The sequence below is a fragment of the Schistocerca cancellata genome, chromosome 1 (genome assembly GCF_023864275.1).
Source record: "Schistocerca cancellata isolate TAMUIC-IGC-003103 chromosome 1, iqSchCanc2.1, whole genome shotgun sequence".
NCBI lineage: Eukaryota > Metazoa > Arthropoda > Insecta > Orthoptera > Acrididae > Schistocerca > Schistocerca cancellata.
The window spans coordinates 949,893,862-949,913,983 of NC_064626.1; the positions used below are offsets into that span (position 1 = coordinate 949,893,862).

Genomic DNA, 20,122 nt, shown 5'->3' on the forward strand with positions numbered 1-20,122 from the left:
ACTTTCTACGGGCGCTGGTGACCGCGCAGTTGAGCGCCCCACAAACCGAACATCATCATCATCCTCAATAGAAGAAAGTTACCCGATTTAGAGCCTCAGACCAGAACGGTGCACATTTGTTAATTGTAAAGTGTAACCAACGTAGCCATTACCCGCAAGGAACAAAAATCATATCATAATGAAAATCTTCATAACGCTGCATAACAGGGCTTATGGCTTGACGGAGTGCTATCATGAAAGTTAATGACTTTCACCAACAGAAGCAGCAATTCGACGTGTACTGCTAAAGCTTTTCTAGACTTTTAAATACTTCCTGTGCGCATCGAAGTTGTTCTATATATTTTTTTCTAATGTCGTCTACCCATCTTCCACTACATCGCTATTCTTTAAGATCCCTCAGTGTACTACTCCAAATGTTTTCTCAGCTAGCTGTAATACCGACATCCCAAGAACGCTCCCGTAGAAGCGGGCCCTCAGACAACCACACTAACAGGGCCTGGCCTGTTGATGGCTGAAGAATTTGGCGATAAACGTCAGCAGTGCTAAATAACGTCAGACCTGTTCTCGCAACAATCTCAGCCCAAGGCGGAGATCTTCGAATTCTGGAAACCAGGGGTCAACACCACCAGTTCGTGTACTGATCAGGTACCAGCAGGGACCTCATATCTCCAGTCAGTATTGTAGCTGTCATAATCATTGTGTAAACCAGATACATTTGGTATAAAATATAGCGTTATTTGACTCACCACTAAATCTATAGTACCGACTGCTGAGCTGCCCATGCATACATATTCCCCATAACGAGATCCATCAGTATTGTTACCTTATGTGTACAACCAGCAGCACGTCTTGAACATCTACCTTCGACACTGGACATCGGTTGCAGTAAATTGCATAAAACGTCGTATGATAGTTCATGAATCTCATAGAATGGATCTCTGAGTTGTGGAAAGAAATCAAGCATTGACATTTAAGTGCAATACAGTGTAATGACTTGACGTGATGAAGAATCATATTATTATCATCCAAGCACTAATTAGGTCACTAACTAATATATTTCGAAAAGCCCTGTGATGACTATCTTTGCAGATAAGCTTCAGCGGTGGTGGAAGGAGTTTCTCAGCAGAATGTTCTTTTTTCCAGTCTTACACTTCGTTACCCGTAATATAGAATAATTGTGTTCTCATATATCTTACACCTTTCTATATTCATTATTAAACGCCAAGTATCTGTTACACTTATGTTTTGTCCCAGTTGAGCTTGTTTCTCGGCAGGAGTCGTTATCTTTGACTGAGACCCACGCTTGGGGAGAGGGGGAGCAAGTTGGTAGGTGTAAGCGGCCAGATGAGATGGTGGCATCACGGCACGGCCAGCCACCAGGAAATGAGTAGCAATACCGAGTGCAAGTGGGATGAGCGGGGCAAGTTGTTGTGTCGTGGCTGTGATTGCGGATTTTAGGTGGACGGCCGACCGCGATCGTAAACAGAGTCACCCTCACGCTTACTGGAATGTACGCTGTGGCCCTGGTTGGTGGAACGCCGTGCTCTGGATTTCATGCACTTTGATGTCAACGACCTGTACCAGTAATGTGCGTATATTAATCCATCTGGCTATTTGTCAAGACAACAATTGCTCTGGCGAGCAGTTGTGTTGTTTGTCTAACACGGCACTGTAACTTTTGTGTGGTCTGCAGGCGTCTGACTCAGTTTTAGACTGACTGTAAAACCTGCAGCAACAGCAGCAGCTTGTTCCACTGCAGTATAGGAAACCCTGCAAATTTAAATGATGATCGACTCCGCTCGAATTTGTTTTCTTGTGAAAATTGTCACATTGAGAGGATGCAACGCAAAGCGTATGCATGATAGCCTTTACGTGCTCGGTATTCGTGACTATAATCTGATTGTGAACTCAGACTTAGCTGTCGAGCGAACGTTTTGAGCGTTTGTGTTCAGGTGTCATTACGTTTAATAAGAGCAGTTGAAATATATTCTCTTATAACATTTCAGAGAGCAAAGTAGTTCTACTTTGTAGTTATTATAGTCTTAAGAATTATGTGGCTTCCCCATATTGGGGAAATTGATTAGAACACCTTAGTAATGTAGAAAAATTAGCGTTTCTTAAGTTGTAAATTTGAATCAGACTTTGGAGTCATTACAGTGCTTTGTTCCATCAAGTAGTTTCTTATACGTCAGCTGGCACTGAAGGGCCGTTATATAGCATTTTTCATTTAATAGTGGTTAACCGAATCTGTCTAAATTTTAATGGAAAGATGGTCGAGGACGCCCTACATTCCTTACAGTTATTAAAGATGAAGCAGGTATTTGCTCCTGACTTATCATTTTTAATTGTACTACATTTTTTTATGATCAGTACCGTCTGGACTATAGTTCTTCCTGACGTATATCGGAATTTTCTTACAGAGATGGATTTTTTTTTAAATTCAACGTTTAAATCATTTGTGGCCATCGATGCCAAGCCAAGCTGAGCAATGGTTTAATATTTGCAAGCATTTTAGCTTTCTGGTTAAAAAAGTATTGAAGCTGTGTTTGTATTTGAAATATAATCTCAGTTTTTAGTCTGTTGCAGTGATTTAATTATAAATACCCTCCTACCCATGTCTACGAGCCCTGTTGGGTGATCCTGTTATGACAACTGGTCCTGCCGGATTGTGATTGTCTATGACGGCGCCCATTTAAAGGTTCTTGTTGTAAGTTTGATTTTGTATTCTTTTGGAAAATGTATGCTATCAAGATCTAAATAATTTCATAAGTAATATGTGAAGTAACTTCAAAATAAATTTTTGCTAAACTTCGTTATTTACTTGTGAAGATGTTTGAAATACCAAGTGTAGAATTATGAAACCGGAATTTGGTTGCACTAATTACACGTCTGTTGTTTGAAACTAATAAACAATATTTTATTAAAAGTAATCTCCATTGCTATTTATGCATTTCTCTCACCTCTCTGGCAGGCTATGAATGCCACTCCAAAAAACAGTTTTTTTCAGCACACCAGTCAGCGAGCCATTTTCGTACATTTTCATACGAACTGAAGCGTTGTTCAGCGTGAGGGTTTCCCACTGTTGCAAATAGATGATAATCGGACAGAGTCAAGTCTGGAGAATAAGTCGCATGCCGTATTATTTCCCAACTGGACGCCTCGGTCGTTTCCCTGGCCCGTTTTGCATTGTGTGGTGGGGCGTTATCATGGAGTAATATGTGTTGCTTTTTTCCATATTGTGGTAGTTTTTCAGGTAATGCTCGACTTAAATCGAGAATATGCTGTTGGTAGCGATAAGTGTTAACGATTTCACCAGATTTTAGCGGCTCATAATAGATGGCACCCTTCTGATCCCACCAAACACAGCATTGTCTTCTTTCCAAAGCAATTCGGCCTTGCAGTGGATGTCGATGGTTTACCTGGATTCACCCGTGATTTACGACGCTTATGATTATAAAAATATATACTTTTTCATCACCTGTCACTATTCCATGGAGAAACGACTTTCTTTTGTATCTGGGGAGCAGTATTTCACAAGTGATCTTTCGATTTCGATTTACTTGCTATCTTTCGTTCAGTTCATTTTCTCACTTTCTGCAACTTTCCCGTAGCTTTCAACTGAAGAGAAACTGCTTTCTGCGTCACATTCAATTGTTCCGCTAGTTCCTGTAGAGTCTGAGTGTCATCTTCATCCAATAAGGTCTGCAATTCGTTGTCTTCGAACTTTTTCGCTGGTTTCGTCGTTTCTCACATAAAAATCACCACTTTTGTATTTTTTTAACCGCCCGAAACAGCGTTTTCCTACGAGTATGTCAGCCGAAGAGTATGTCCGGAGACAAACAATGCTGTCGCAAATCGAAGTTCATATACAAAGAACTCGACACGTTTTTGGGTCTGAAACAGATACTGAGGTATCGAACTTGGGTTACTGTGTGTTGACATTCATCGTCAGCTGTCACAGGAATGCTAATGCCATGGTAACTACAGAGCATTCCTTAAAAAAACATCAGTAGTAGTGTAGCACAGCCGATATGAACACAGTTTTAATTTATTCAAGCTGGCTGACCCCCTCTAACCTTGTCCCTGCCCCCTGATGTAGATATGGAGATTCCACATTTTTTATATTAAATTAATTAATTTGTCACTCGTTAAATTGATCAATTAATTGGCCCATCAACCTCAGGGAAATCCCCAACCTTCCCCCTATTGGTGAGAAATCGAAAATCGGTGGGAAATTAAAACATAAATTGGAAATTCAAACTTTCGAGTTAAATTCCAATTTTCACAGTAAATTCAAATCAATGTACATTACATTGGAGAAGATATATTGTTTATTTATAAAATTCAGTTTGAATATTTTTATTTAGTCTTGGAAACAGGGCTCCTCCTTTCCCTTTCTTTTCCTCACCTGGAAACTGGTGACAAACTCTGTGTCTGTGTGTGTGTGTGTGTGTGTGTGTGTGTGTGTGTGTTTGTTTGTTTTCACTGGGTCCCACTGGCCTTGTTCACAGTTCAGCCACCGGAAGGGCCTTAGACGAGAAAATTGGCGGGAAATAATGGCAACACTGCATCTGGTCACGTGATTGTGAAATCAGGAATATAAGCAGAGTGAAGCACCGCACTAGCCCCTGTCGGTGTAAGGGTCATAAGATGGTAACAGCAGCAGCAGCAGCAGCTGAGATCATAAGTAACCATGCCCTAGAAGAACAGGAATAAGTGGAAGACTAAAAACTAATTACATGTCTTTGCTATTGCTGCTGCTTCTTCTTCTTTATCCAATTCCATTTCTTTGTCCTACATGTAACGGTTAATCTTCTTTGTGCAACAGCTGAGATGACCTCCAGCATGTTGGGAACAGCAGCACATGGGTTCCTGTAACACACCTGGTCAGCGTGTTTGAGTAGGACAGAGATCTTCTATTGTCTGCTCTGCTCATCATTTGAGACATGCTCAACTCACAGAAGTGCACCAGGGTTCCTCAAGAGCATGTTTTAGGTCATTACTGGACTCTGACATAAGCATCACCTCAGAATATTCTGGTGATACTTCAAGGACAGAGTGTACATGTTGTGAATGAGAAGATGCTTATTGCTCCCAGTCAGCTACTGCTTTTCACGTCAATGTATAATTTAAAAGCTAGTGGGTCAAAGGGTCTAAATATTGGTGTACGAGCACCAGTAGACAGTGGGTGGTGTGTCGTGATGGCGATCGAAACTGTGATGGAGTGTTAAAGCGCAGTTTACCAAGTCAGGGTGGGATGAACTATGTCACGATATACTCTACATCAGTGCGCAGATGACTATTATTATACATACTTTCTCCGCTAGACACTTTGCCACACTGGTCTGACATAATCCACCAAAACAATGTATAATGACTCCACACTCTGGGTGAAATAACCTGTCCACTTATCGACAGCACTCGACCATTATTAACTTATTTGGTCTAATTATGGCGTCATCACTCACGTTGAAGATGCTGGATGCTATGTATTCAAGGTGTGTACAATGACGTTGTGAACTATCTTTGTGTGCATAGCGTGCATGTGGATAATTTAGAAAAGTGCTTCAGTTCATGTATCAGTGCCATGCCGAAGTCAATGTCGATGGACATGGTAGCCATCTGTGCTAAATGTGTGCATGCTATATGTGAGCACTGTGAAGCCCCTGTCAGTTTGAGGGATAAATGTTCTAAAGTTTATGCATACAAGAAACCGTTGTTTCCTAAATATGCACTGGCACGACGCAAAATAAATGAACCAGTGCATTTTTCTTTTAATGGTGATGTAGTGCATCCCATGTATGATTGCTGGATAAAACATACATAATCACTAATCGTGTGTTGTTCTTCCTTACCTTTTATTATAATGTTCCTCAGTTGGAATTATTTACTGTGTAATCGCTGACAGCATCTTCAGGTACAATTTCTACAATGCCACAAAAGTAACAAGTTGCCTCAACTACTTCATCATCACGTTCTGCTGTAGAATGAAAACAAGTAAATACAGAATACTGAAAACTAGCATGAGAACAGTAAACTTCTATGTCATAGTCAATTTCTACTTCTTCAGTCATCGTCAAACTGAATGATAGACGAAACTTTCTAGTGTTTCTACATATAGCTGTGAAAAGATGTGTGTGGAGAAACCCTGTTTGATCCAAATGTAGCTACTGGAGCTCAGTTGATTGACTGTGCTATAGAGGCTATTTATTATTATTACTATTACTATTATTATAAATTTTTGCTCTGAAAAGCCCATTACACACCAATACCTCATATACTCGGTGTCATGGTAGGGTGGGTTGAACATTCTCATCACAAGGACTTCTTTGTAAGCAACTGGTCGTTCGATGCTTGGAAGACCAGAAGGAGTAGGAGAAGATTGAGATTCTTCTTCCCGATAATATACGTGTGGAAAATTGTGGGGTCGTCCAACTGTGGCAGGACATTGCAAACACACTTGGCTGCTGTATTTTGAAAACAATGTTTCAGCCCCAATGCCAGCTATTATAGGAGACACTGAAAGATGCCGATGGTGTGACATATATGACATTTACTGAAGGCAGTGATGTCCCTCCACTGTAAAAAGTAAAGTCAGACATCGTGCTCATATTCGACTATGTTAACACTGAAAACTACGATAAAATTAGAATATATTTCTATTTTGGTCGCCACATCGACGTTGAAGGACTTTGAGTCACACATATTGCACAATGCCAAAACAGTTGGTGAGGAATAATCTAAACCTATTTATAGCCTTCAAACATGAGTCTGAATTTAAAGCACATTTACCGAGCACATATAGGAGCTCATGTCATTCGGTGAATTTCTAAAGATATGTGGAGATTCCTTGTATAGGTGATGTTTTATTATTTAAAAGGTTTTTTTTTAAAGTAGAGAACCAGTTTCTTTACAGATGGCGACCGTTTAGCGACAGGGCAGTATTGTTTCAATGCTGTCTTGTGGAATTTTTGCAGTCTTAGAGTCCGAGCTCAGAGTTTGATAGAGTAATTTTGTGTTTTGCTTGGGTTAACTATATTTAATTTTGTGGGCAATATGACGATCAAAGGGGAAGAAAGAGTAGCAAGCTTTCAGATGTGGGAAGATAAAGAAAATGAGGAAAAAGACACAGAATTTGTTACAGAAAAAGTAGATACGGGGACAGCCATTAAATTAGAATCAGGTGTCAAAAAAATTGTAGATGATAAGGGAGGAGTAGAAAGTATGTTAGCATTGCTTTTAACTAATATGAAGGAAAATGGATAAGGGACTGGGTGGCAAGATAGAAGCTATTAATAGATCACAGAAAGAGATGAGAGTGGATATACAAGCTGTTAGCAAAGAAATGGGTGAAGAAATTAAAAGGCTGGGTGAAACGTTTGAACAGCGTCTGAAGGGATGTAAACAGGAATTGGAAGAGGGATTGGAAAAGAAAATTTTGGATTATAAGTCAGTTAATCACAAAGATTTTGAGAAAGTTAAAGATGATGTTAAAGAGACTTTTAAAGAGACGGAGTTTGAGTTAAATAAGAAGCAGCAGAAATTTGAAAACATTGTAAAGGAAAGTGTAGAAGGCTTGGATAAAAACATTAAAGCCCAAGCTACCGAATGTATGGAAGGGAAGGAGGAAATTAATGATTACTGCAAAGGAATTTTCCATGAATATAGGCAAAAGACTAAGACAGAAGTGAAAGATATTAAAGAGACCACTTCTAAGATTGAGACTAGAGTAGGGAGTTTTGAAAAGACGGTACAGGATAAGCGGTTTACTCTATCACCAATAGTAGTACAGATAAAGGATGGAAGTAGTTTCAACAATATAAATTTTGATCCTAATGGAGACGTACATCCTGTGTGATTTGTGAATAGTTTGAAGGGTCCGTTTACTACAGATTGGACAGAAAAAGATAAGCTAAGGAGGGCAAGTGCTTGTTTAAAGGGAGAAGGTTTACATTGGGGAGCTGATGCACCAGAAAAATATGAAACATTTGATGATTTTGTGTCAGCGTTTTTGAAAGAGTACTGGTCGAAAGAAAAACATAGTGATGTCATAGAAGCTTTTAAGAAGGCTCCATGGTATGATAGGAGGACTAGGGAGAATATGAGAGAATATTGTGAGAAGTGGATCGGTAAACTGAAACATTTGGACAGCCCATGGAGTGACAAAGACACTATAGAAGTATTGATAGGGAAGTTGCCTCCTAATAGAAGATATGGGTTGATAGGAAATGTCAATACTATTAAAGATTTTCTGAACAGAGTGAGGGATGTAGATAGGTGGCAAGTGGGCTGTTCATTTAATGAAAACAGGCATGAGAATCAGGATAGAATATGAAGAGTGAACCAAGTAAATGTTAGAGGTAGAGGAAGAGGCCAAGGCCGAGGAAATATCAGAGGAAATAGCCAAGGTTATCAGACAGTAGGGGAATCACAAGAGGTAAATGGAACCCCGCTACAGTGATGGCCCGTGTTGGGGTGGGTCATAGTTTAGGGGCTGTTCAATTTTCAAATTACCATGGTAATGTAAGGGATACAGTGATGTGTAATAGCATTTGTAATGATTATGGTGATAGGGTGTGTAGTCATCATGGTCTGGTGATTGAAGAAATTGGACCTTAAGTTAATGGTGAAGGTGGTAAGGAATTAGGGGACCCATGTATGGAAAGATTTTCCCAGATGTATGAGGGAGTTAAAGAATATGTAGAGCAGCCAAAGAAGGTGATAAAGGAACAGAAGATATTGCAAAATGTTAGTGATAATAGTGAAGGGGAGAATATGAGTAACGGTTGCAGTAGGGGAAGAGAGAAAGAAAGTTGTGAAAAGGGTGTTTTCCATGAATGTGATGGTTTAAGAAAAGATATTAAGGTAGGACAAGGATCAAATTCTGAGGTCAATGGAGAAGTGATGAATACACATGCTTTGAACCATAAAGAGAGAGTAATTAATTAGGAAGAACTTAATGTTTTTATTATTCATAGAGATGTAGGAATAGCAGATGATGATAAGGAGGGAGCAGGTGTTTGTGCTCTTCAGAAATGTTTAGAAGGGAATAAAAATTCAAAGTTGAATTGCGATGACTGGGTTCATAGTGAAATTGAGCAGGATTTGTTATGCGATGAGAGTAGTGATGAGGATGATAGGATTAAGCAACCTTTTGTGAGAACTGGAATGTATAGTGGAGAAGAAAAAGCTCTTTCGGATACAGGAAGTGAAATTAGTGCTATTGCTGAAAGTTTATTTAATAACATAAAGGAGCATAATCAAGTGATGGATGTATCAACAGTAGGTTTGAAGATAGTGTGTGCTACAGGGAAATTAAGCAGGGTTATTAAACATCAAATAATTCTGGAATTTGAGATTGGGGACATAGGTCTAGTACATAATTTTTTGTGGTACCTGGGTTAACAGTGAATATTATATTGGGCATGGATTGGTTGGCAGAGTTAATTTTGAGAGTGATGGATCAAGGATCAGTGTGAAGTTTGATGGATTGGTCAATGACAAGGACCACTTATTAAGGCATTTGAAAGTGAAGACGATCCCTGTAGGGACTAGTCTGGATGATGTTAAGCTGAACTTGGATTATAGAAGTGAGGAGGATACAAATGGACTTATACACGAACTGGAGAACCAAATGTCTAAAGTTGAAGGGTTAGATGAATGCCAGAAAGGGGAACTGAAAGAAGTTTTGTGGGTAAATAGAGAAGTTTTTTCTGACAAACCGCGAAGAGTAAAGAATTTTGAATGTAAGTTGGATATCAAACTACATGAACCTTTTTCGAAAAAGGGAAGTGGTCAATAAAGAGAGTGAGAGGATGTTGGATTCTGGTGTTATAGAGCGCGGGAAGAGTGAATATAATTCACCTCTGCTCGTTGTGGGCAAGGAAGATGGTAGTGTGAGACTAGTTATTGATGCCAGAATGTTATATGAAGTGGTAAGGAGAGAAACCATAGGCCAGAGAGTATGGAGGGGATGTTAGGCTAGGCGCAAATTGAGACGCGTATAGCACGTGTGACGTTACACGACACTACAGCGCGACGCGCACGTGCCTCACGAGTCGCGCGGGTGCAGCGCATATTGCGACGCGTACACCATACTTCACACACGCCGTCTGGCGACGCTCTGCGCTGACAGAACCGAAGCGCGCGCAACCTGTTATCTTTCTCAAACGATTTTACAGAAACTATTCACTGAAAATATTTGATTTTTGCCTTACTTGTAGCGTTATATGTCAGTTTCATAACGAAGTGCCCATCAACTCGCTAATGACCATTCTTATTGTGATGTACACATTTTAGTAAGACACTACGCAAAACTCAAAAAGTTTGCAACGAATATTAGGGGTCGCTTTGATTTTGCGTTTGGTGCGTATTACACCGTATGTTGCTGCGTATTAAATTTAGCTAACATGTTGAATTTTTTATTAGACTTGGGAGAAGGTCTCTATCTGCCTCCAATCTCGAGAAAATGGATCCCATGTAGCGCGCTCACTTCCGATCTCACGCCCGCAAGTATGAAATACTCGCAACATCTCTCGTATCTCCTAAGCCGCTCGAGACATCGAAACGAAAGTTTGGCGAATGATAGCTCATAAGGAGGAGCCTTCATTTGTGTAGCCTGTTGTATAATTAGTTTATTAATGCTGATAATGTGCATGCAACAATTGAAATGCTTCTTCTCATTAATTTAAACATTGTTATTTGTGACTGCTTTTCGACTGTTTCTACCTTGCTGTGGAAAAGTGATGTTCACATGCATGTAATACAGTGTGTCGTATTACATTATTACATCCATATCAGAGTAATCACAGTGAGACTTCTATACTTCAGATCTTGGACGCTTTTTACCAGGAGCACAAAGGGATCACACCTGTGGAGATTATGCAATTGTAAATTTTTTGTAACAGATCGTACAGATACGCCAGCATACTAGGCAGCGGGAAGATAACCTTGTTTTACTTTCCCCACCTTGATTCTTAATCACGTGATTTTATGATTTTCTTTGCTTCCTTATTCACTACCCTCTGTCCCTTCTTGCGATCTGAAAACATCGCGGAGGCATATGATACAATTCCAGCGGCCAATGGCTCATCAGTTACTGAAGTATGCATTTTTCTTGACTGATGAAAAACAAAACTATACAGATATAAATAACAGATCTACATCCACATACATAACAGAAAAGTATAATTTACTAACGAAGAAATCTGGAGCGTTTAAATGGCGAAAAACGAAATACTACCTAAAGGCAATAAAATTTAGTACACAGTAAGGCAAAATTTATCGTATGGGCAATATTACCACTGCTCATATGCGCCATTCCGATGTGAGCATATGGCCGGGCTACTTTTCGGCTCCCCGCCTCAGATTTCCCACGGTGCTAGCGAGATGCGCGCGACGCGCGGCGCGAGAAACTGTACCTCAACCATAGGGCTAGGCGCAAATTGAGAAGCGTCTGGCACGTGTGACGTGACACCACACTACAGCGCGACACGCACGTGCCGCACGGGTCGCGCGGGTCCAGCGCATATTGCGACGCGTACACCATACTTCGCACGCGCCGTCTGGCGACGCTCTGCGCTGACAGAACCGAAGCGCGCGCAACCTGTTATCTTTCTCAAACGATTTTACAGAATCTATTCTCTGAAAATATATGATTTCTGCCTTACTTGTAGCGTTATATGTCAGCTTCGTGACGAAGTGCCCATCACCTCGCTAATGACCATTCTTATTGTGATGTACACATTTTAGTAAGACACTACGCAAAACTCAAAAAGTTTGCAACGAAAATTAGGGGTCGCTATGATTTTGCGTTTGGTGCGTATTAAGCCGTATGTTGCTGCGTATGAAATTTAGCTAACATGCTGAATTTTTGTTTAGACTTGGGAGGAGATCTCTATCTGCCTCCGATCTCGAGAAAATGGATCCCATGTAGCGCGCTCACTTCCGATCTCACGCCCGCGAGAATGAAATACTCGCAACATCTCTCGTATCTCCTAAACCGCTCGAGACATCGAAGCGAAAGTTTGGCGAATGATAGCACACAAGGAGGAGAGTGTTTTGCCAATTATTAAACACACGGAACTTTCTTATCTATGGCGATATATCACTACTTATACTTTTTTTTATTTATCTCACTCCAGTGACTGTAATTTTTTAAGAGTTATCGACAGCTAGCGAAACAAGAGCTTCCTAGTACGAAAATAAACATGAAATTTCTTCTTTTATGTTACTGCAAACCGATACTATGAGGTTTTTCGTAAGCTATTGAGCTCTGTGATTGCTAATTACTTGTTTAATGAGGCCCTCCGTTTCGGATTTCTGTCTCAATAGCTGCTGTGAGATGAGTTTGGCAAATTACATTGTGACAAAGGAAGTACAATTAAACCAGTCACCAAGAGAAATGTGGCCTTTACTCATAAATGGTGATGCTTCTTCGAATGAGAAAAGGTTAACAACTCACACAAAAAGAGATTGGAAATTCTGTTGGAATTTTGGTGGAGTCCCTGTAACCCATCGTATTTTTAACACTGAGCGACGGGAATGGAAACTTACCAAAGGATTTTATTCCTTCTCTTGATCTGAGCAGTATTAAAATAATGACGAGCGTTCCTGATTAGTCACCTAGGGCTTGCCAAACTGACAATGCGTGATCGCGAATAAAATAGTTGTTATTGAGAAAAATAAACAATTGATCTGTCGCACAACACAATGGTCAGTGTATTGTCAGCAGCGAAGGATAATGCGCTACAGGTATGCACAAGCTAGCCATGTGTGCCTTGTGAGATGGAATTCGAAAAACATTGTCATGACAGTAGATCTGCCTTTGTCAGCAGCACATTTCAACAAATTAAATACATCTAATCATAACACTCTTTTACGATATTCCTACTTTTGTAATAATACCGACCATTTTCTTCATTTGTGTAGCCTGTTGTTGTTTAATTAGTTTATTAATGCTGATAATGTCCATGCAACAATTGAAATGCTTTTTCTCATCACGGCGAACCAATTGAAACATTGTTATATGTGACTGCTTTTCGACTGTTTCTAGCTTGCAGTGGAAATATGTAGTTCACATGCATGTAGTACAGTGTGTCGTATTACATTATCACATCCATATCAGAGTAATCACAGTGAAACTTCTATACTTCAGATCTTGGACGCTTTTTACCACAAGAACAAAGGGATCACACCTGTGGAGATTATCCCTGTCTAAATTTTTGTAACAGATCGTGCAGATACGCTAGCTTACTAGGCAGCGAGAATATAACCTTGACTTACTTTCCTGTCTTGATTCTTAATCACATGATTTTATAATATTCCTTGCATCCTTATTCACTACCCTCTGTCCCTTCTTGCGATCTGAAAACATCGCGGAGGCATATGGTGCAATTCCAACGGCCAATGGCTCATCAGTTACTGAAGTATACATTTTTCTTGACAGAAGAAAAACAAAACAAAACTATTCAGATATAAATAACAGAAAGGTATAACGTGCTAACGAAGAAAGCTGCAGCGTTTAAATGGCGAAAAACGAAACACTACTCAAAGGCAATAAAATTCAGTACACAGTAAGGCAAAATTTATCGTATTGGCAATACTACCACTGCTGATATGCGCCGTTCCGATGTGAGCATATGGCCGGGCTACTTTTCCGCTCCCCGCCTCAAATTTCCCACGGTGCTAGCGAGGCAAGCGCGACGCGCGGCGCGAGAAACTGTGCCTCAACCACAACGACGCGCGACCTGGCGCAGGCGCGTGTCGCGCCCCAGTCGCGCCGCGTCGCAATTTGCGCGGTCCCATTTTAACCTGTGATGTTATAAAAATGCGCGCTGCGCTGCGTCGCGCCACACGCACTATACGCGTCTCAATTTGTGCCTAGCCTTACAGCGGTATCACAAAGTAAACTAAGTAGTCTCGATCTCACCTCCGGATACTGGCAGGTGCCACTTGCCAAGGAATATAGGAAGTATACAGCATTTGTTAAACTGGAATTGTTATCAGTATACTATTGTCCCATTTGGGCTGAATGTTAGTGTATCTGTTTTTATACGAGCTCTTGATCAAGTATTAGGACCAGAGTTGAGTTCAAACTAACACTATATGTGGATGGCCTATTAATTGCCACTGGGTCATGGGAATAACATTGTTGTTTATTAAATGAGTTGTTTCAAGCCTTAAGGAAAGGGGGCATGGCCCTGAGACTCAAAAAGTGTGAATTTGTTCGCAAGGAGATAAAGTTTTTGGGTAGAATTCTGTGAACTACTGGTATTAAAGTCCATCCAGACAAAATGAAAGCAATTAAAGAGTGTCTATCCCCGAGGAATAGAAAAGTATTGAAATCATTTTTGGGTATGTGTAATTTTTACCATAATTTTGTGTCAGGGCAAGCTTTTAACAACCCATGTTTGAATAAATTATTGAGTCCTAAAGTGAGCTGTGTTTTGACAGAAGAATGTCAGAAAGCCTTTAATGAACTTAAGGAAGCTTTGAAAGAGGAAATGATTTTACACCATCCTGATCTTAGTAAACCATTTTGTTTGGGGACTGATTCAAGTGGGTACGGTATTGGAGTGGAATTGTTTCAAAATTTTGGGGATGAGGAAAATGAAATTCATAGGACCATAGCCTTTGCAAGTAGGTAATTGACCAGGTATGAGAGAAATTACACTGAGTGTGAAGCATTGGCAATAGTTGGGGATTTCAAATATTTAGATATTACCTATGGCGAAATAAAACTATCATTTATACTCATCACAGAGCCCTTATATTTCTCAAAAAGTTTTGGCTGGTACATAGACGGTTAAGAAGATGGACTTTGTTCTTGAAACAGTTTCCTTTTGAGATAAAGTATGTTAAAGGCACACAGAACAAAATTGCAGATGCTTTGTCCAGGTTACCGTTGAGTGAAGGTAATGAGGTAGGGTACGATGTGGATGAGGAACATGTAAAATTATTTTATACAAAAGGTCCTCAAGGGTAAAAGAAAATTGAAGGGATTTGTAGAAACATGAGAATATACCAGAATCAGGATGAAATATGGAAGATGGTGAAACGTGAGTTGGAAAGGAAGGATAGTAACAATAAATTGCCAAAATATTACCAAATTCATGATAGGGAATTGTTTAGGCGAACTGATGAAAATTCGGATGACTGGAAAGTGTGTTGGCCTCGGGAATATATACATGAGATAATAGATTATATACATTTAAGCTTTGGGTATGTAGGTGCTAAGAAGTGTGTAAAGAAATTAAGGGAAAGTGTGTCTTTTGACAACATGGTAAGGAGAGTGAACAACCGAATCAAAACCTGTGAGAAATGTCAAAGAGCAAAAGTTACAAATCAAACATGTAAACTTCGTGTACAAAATATTAAACCGAATGATGTGATGGAACTGTTATCTGTGGATCTTTATGGTGCATTGCCGAAGACTATGGGAAGTTTCGGGTACATTTTTGTAGTCTTAGAAGTATTTTCTAAATTTTTAAAACTCTATCCATTATGTAAAGCTACTGGGAAAGCCAATTTGAGCAAATTGGAAGGCGATTGTTTTGTGACGTTTGGGAAACCTAAGGCCATATTGTCTGACAATGGGTCACAGTTTGAATGTAAGAAGTGGAAAGAAGGTCTTACTAATCACACTAATTTACACTTCTACATATCACCCACAGGGGAACACCATAGACAGTTATATGAGGGAGATTGGCAGATTCGGCCGTACCTACTGTAGCAGTAACCACAGTTCTTGGGGAGATATAGTAGGAAATATTGAAGAGGTTATGAAGACTATTGTTCATGATGTAACAGGGTTTACTCCTCAGGAGACTATGAAAGGTGAGAGACAGGATAGTTTGGTGGAGGAAAAGTTATCTTTCCCTATTAAGGAGGAATTAAGTTGGGACGAAAAGAAGAAAAGAGTAAGAGAACTAGTAGAGAAGAAACTGTTGGAAAGGAAGAAAAGACATGATGACAAAGTAAAAGGTGTTGAATTAAAAATAGGGGATTTAGTTTTAGTTAAAACATATGAAAAGTCTAAAGAAATAAATAGTGAGATTGCTAAATTCTTTAATGTGTACAAAGGTCCATTTGGGGTAGCTGGTATACCCCACCCAAATGCATTTTATCTGGTTTACCCAAAATCGAGAAAGAAGTTTGCTCTTAAAAATATAGTGGATTTAAAGCCTTATAGTGCAAGGAATATGAAATCTTAATTGGGTATTTGGTTAGTAAATAATTTTGTGAGAAGCAGAATATGATCTATAACTATTGAACAGAGTCAAATGCTTATGAGATGGTAAGACGATAAACTGTATGTATACATATGTCAGCCCATGAAATTTTAATTAGTGACCATATTGTGACAAATTAAACCAATTTATATTAAAGAACACAGACAATATGATATGGTAATCTGCAATTTTGCAAATTATATTTAATATGACTCACAGTTGGGGAATAATCACTCCAAAAGATGAGACACACACACACACACACATATATATATATATATATATATATATATATATATATATATATATATATATATATATATATATATATATACCATATTTATTTTGTATCTGTGACAGTGCGGGTAAATAAAAAATATGATGCTGTGGTTAAATGGTTAAAACATGAAGTGAGAGAGAGAGAGAGAGAGAGAGAGAGCTTAAAAAAAACAAAAATAACATAATGACAAGACTTTGTGTGGGGAAAATACGAACACGTATGTGTATATATTCAGGTTCATAGTGTATAATTGTAGCTATACAGGGTGATTCAAAAAGAATACCACAACTTTAGGAATTTAAAACTCTGCAACGACTAAAGGCAGAGCTAAGCACTATCTGTCGGCGAATTAAGGGAGCTATAAAGTTTCATTTAGTTGTACATTTGTTCGCTTGAGGCGCTGTTGACTAGGCGTCAGCGTCAGTTGATGCTAAGATGGCGCCCGCTCAACAGAAAGCTTTTTGTGTTCTTGAGTACGGCAGAAGTGAATCGACGACAGTTGTTCAGCGTGCATTTCGAACGAAGTATGGTGTTAAACCTCCTGATACGTGGTGTATTAAACGTTGGTATAAACAGTTTACAGAGAATGGGTGTTTGTGCAAAGGGAAAAGTTCTGGACGGCCGAGAACGAGTGATGAAAATGTAGCACGCATCCAGCAAGCATTTGTTCGCAGCCCAGAAAAATCGAACAAGAAGCACAACAATTCATATTTCAGCAGGATGGAGCGCCACCACATTGGCACTTATCTGTCCGTAACTACCTGAACGTCAACTACCCGAGACGATGGATCGGCCGCCAGGCAGCCCGTGACAGAGCACTTCATCACTGGCCTCCAAGAAGCCCTGATCTTACCCCCTGCGATTTTTTCTTATGGGGGTATGTTAAGGATATGGTGTTTCGGCCACCTCTCCCAGCCACCATTGATGATTTGAAACGAGAAATAACAGCAGCTATCCAAACTGTTACGCCTGATATGCTACAGAGAGTGTGGAACGAGTTGGAGTATCGGGTTGATATTGCTCGAGTGTCTGGAGGGGGCCATATTGAACATCCCTGAACTTGTTTTTGAGTGAAAACAAACCTTTTTAAATACTCTTTGTAATGATGTATAACAGAAGGTTATATTATGTTTCTTTCATTAAATACACATTTTTAAAGTTGTGGTATTCTTTTTGAATCACCCTGTATATTATTTCTTGGACTGAACACATAATGTTTGTTCTTCTTTTCATTATGGTCAAATTTCCGTCGTGTAATGAATTAGTTATTTGCTTCAGTGAGATATATGTTTTGCTTAATATGTGAAAGTTATGTAAAAAATTTTTACTGTTAGGTAAGTTCATCTCTTTTAATATTGATTGACAATTCATAATGCAAATTGACAAAGTGCCAAAGTTAAACACAAAGAAATCACTTGTAGCATATGGCTTTTATTTGTAAGGACATTTTATCATAACATGTACTGTGTAACATCTCATGATAAAATGGGGGGCACATGTAAAGACATTAATTTCCCCGAAAGTCGATAATATTTTTTTTCTTTTGTGCGTTACCTTGTCATAGTATCATTTATGTCAAATATTCTTTATTTGTTAATACGTCACATTGTTTCTTCATTCATTTTGCTACTGCTTTATATTTTACATTGAACGAATATGAATGTTCTGGTTCTATATACTTCGTAAATCTTTGGTTAGGCTCGGAGAAGTAGTGTGTCAAAGAGAGAGCGAACGACTATCGATAGAGAGCGTGCGAGTGGTTGTGGGTACGTGGTCGGTTCGCAGGTGTCAAACGTTGCAAATTTCGGCGTGAAAGACGGTGATACGCGGAGGAACAATTAATTACAGTGCGTCCGCTATGTTAATAGGAGATTGTGCATTATTAAGTGAACAGTAAAAGCTGAAAAGTACATCGAGTGTTTGCAGTGACGATTTTACAAACTGTGTGAACTTGTGACAAGTAGCCATGAACCAGACACCACTGTCGTGTAGAGACACTAACTGTTAGAATTGCGTGAAAGTAGATCAAACCAAAATGTTAAGTAAAAGAACAGTGCTGTGATTTGATCAAAAAACATTTATTATATCGTCCAAACTGTCTTAAAGAAGACGAAGTAACTGAACTGATATTTAAAGGACAGTATAGTGAAAAATACATGTGACTGTTTTCCTGTGGCAACACGGTGAAAGAACTGTAGGAAGTATTGGCATTAACCGGATATATATCTTAAATGCTAAAGACGTTGCATAATTCCGATCTACCCGCACCGCGTGATTAATTAACTTTTAATAATAAAACGTCGCACGCGTAACGACAACGCGCATACTGGAACTATTATTATCGCGCCAGTGCTGCCAGCTGATTCGACTACAACGGAGACGTGGACCACCGCCGTAACTGGAATATTAATGAAACGGGAGGATCCATCATTATCTTCGTCCGCAGCTCGTGGTCGTGCGGTAGCGTTCTCGCTTCCCACGCCCGGGTTCCCGGGTTCGATTCCCGACGGAGTCAGGGATTTTCTCTGCCTCGTGATGACTGGGTGTTGTGTGATGTCCTTAGGTTAGTTAGATTTAAGTACTTCTAAGTTATAGGGGACTGATGACCATAGATGTTAAGTCCCATAGAACTCAGAGCCATTTGAACCTTTGAACCATCATTATCTTCACGCCACGAATATTACCAGCTGATGCTGTTCGCCACTACTGCTTGAAAACTGCACCAATTTTTTCATTGGCTGTCAGCTTCAAAACAAAATTACGTATATCTACATCTACATCTACATCCATACTCCGCAAGCCACCTGACGGTGTGTGGCGGAGGGTACCTTCAGTACCTCTATCGGTTCTCCCTTCTATTCCAGTCTCGTATTGTTCGTGGAAAGAAGGATTGTCGGTATGCCTCTGTGTGGGCTCTAATCTCTCTGATTTTATCCTCATGGTCTCTTCGCGAGATATACATAGGAGGGAGTAATATACTGCTTGACTCTTCGGTGAAGGTATGTTGTCGAAACTTTGACAAAAGCCCGTACCGAGCTACTGAGCGTCTCTCCTGCAGAGTCTTCCACTGGAGTTTATCTATCATCTCCGTAACGCTTTCGCGATTACTAAATGATCCTGTAACGAAGCGCGCTGCTCTCCGTTGGATCTTCTCTATGTCTTGTATCAACCCTATCTGGTACGGATCCCACACTGCTGAGCAGTATTCAAGCAGTGGGCGAACAAGCGTACTGTAACCTACTTCCTTTGTTTTCGGATTGCATTTCCTTAGGATTCTTCCAATGAATCTCAGTCTGGCATCTGCTTTACCGACCATTAATTTTATATGATCATTCCATTTTAAATCACTCCTAATGCGTACTCCCAGATAATTTATGGTATTAACTGCTTCCAGTTGCTGACCTGCTATTTTGTAGCTAAATGATAAAGGATCTATCTTTCTGTGTATTCGCAGCACATTACAGTTGTCTACATTGAGATTCAATTGCCATTCCCTGCACCATGCGTCAATTCGCTGCAGATCCTCCTGCATTTCAGTACAATTTTCCATTGTTACAACCTCTCGATACACCACAGCATCATCTGCAAAAAGCCTCAGTGAACTTCCGAT

The 20,122-nt window shown here is 39.7% G+C and overlaps 1 protein-coding gene across 1 annotated transcript in view; it reads left to right on the plus strand.

Moving 5' to 3' along the window:
- The first annotated feature begins 7,258 nt into the window (after positions 1 to 7,258).
- LOC126117356 (uncharacterized) overlaps positions 7,259 to 20,122 on the plus strand; it is a 34,878-nt gene continuing 22,014 nt past the window's right edge. The window contains exons 1-2 of the mRNA XM_049915042.1: positions 7,259 to 7,843; positions 7,940 to 8,129. Of these exons, the coding sequence (XP_049770999.1) occupies positions 7,259 to 7,843; positions 7,940 to 8,129 (775 nt within the window). The remainder of the gene's footprint in view (positions 7,844 to 7,939; positions 8,130 to 20,122) is intronic.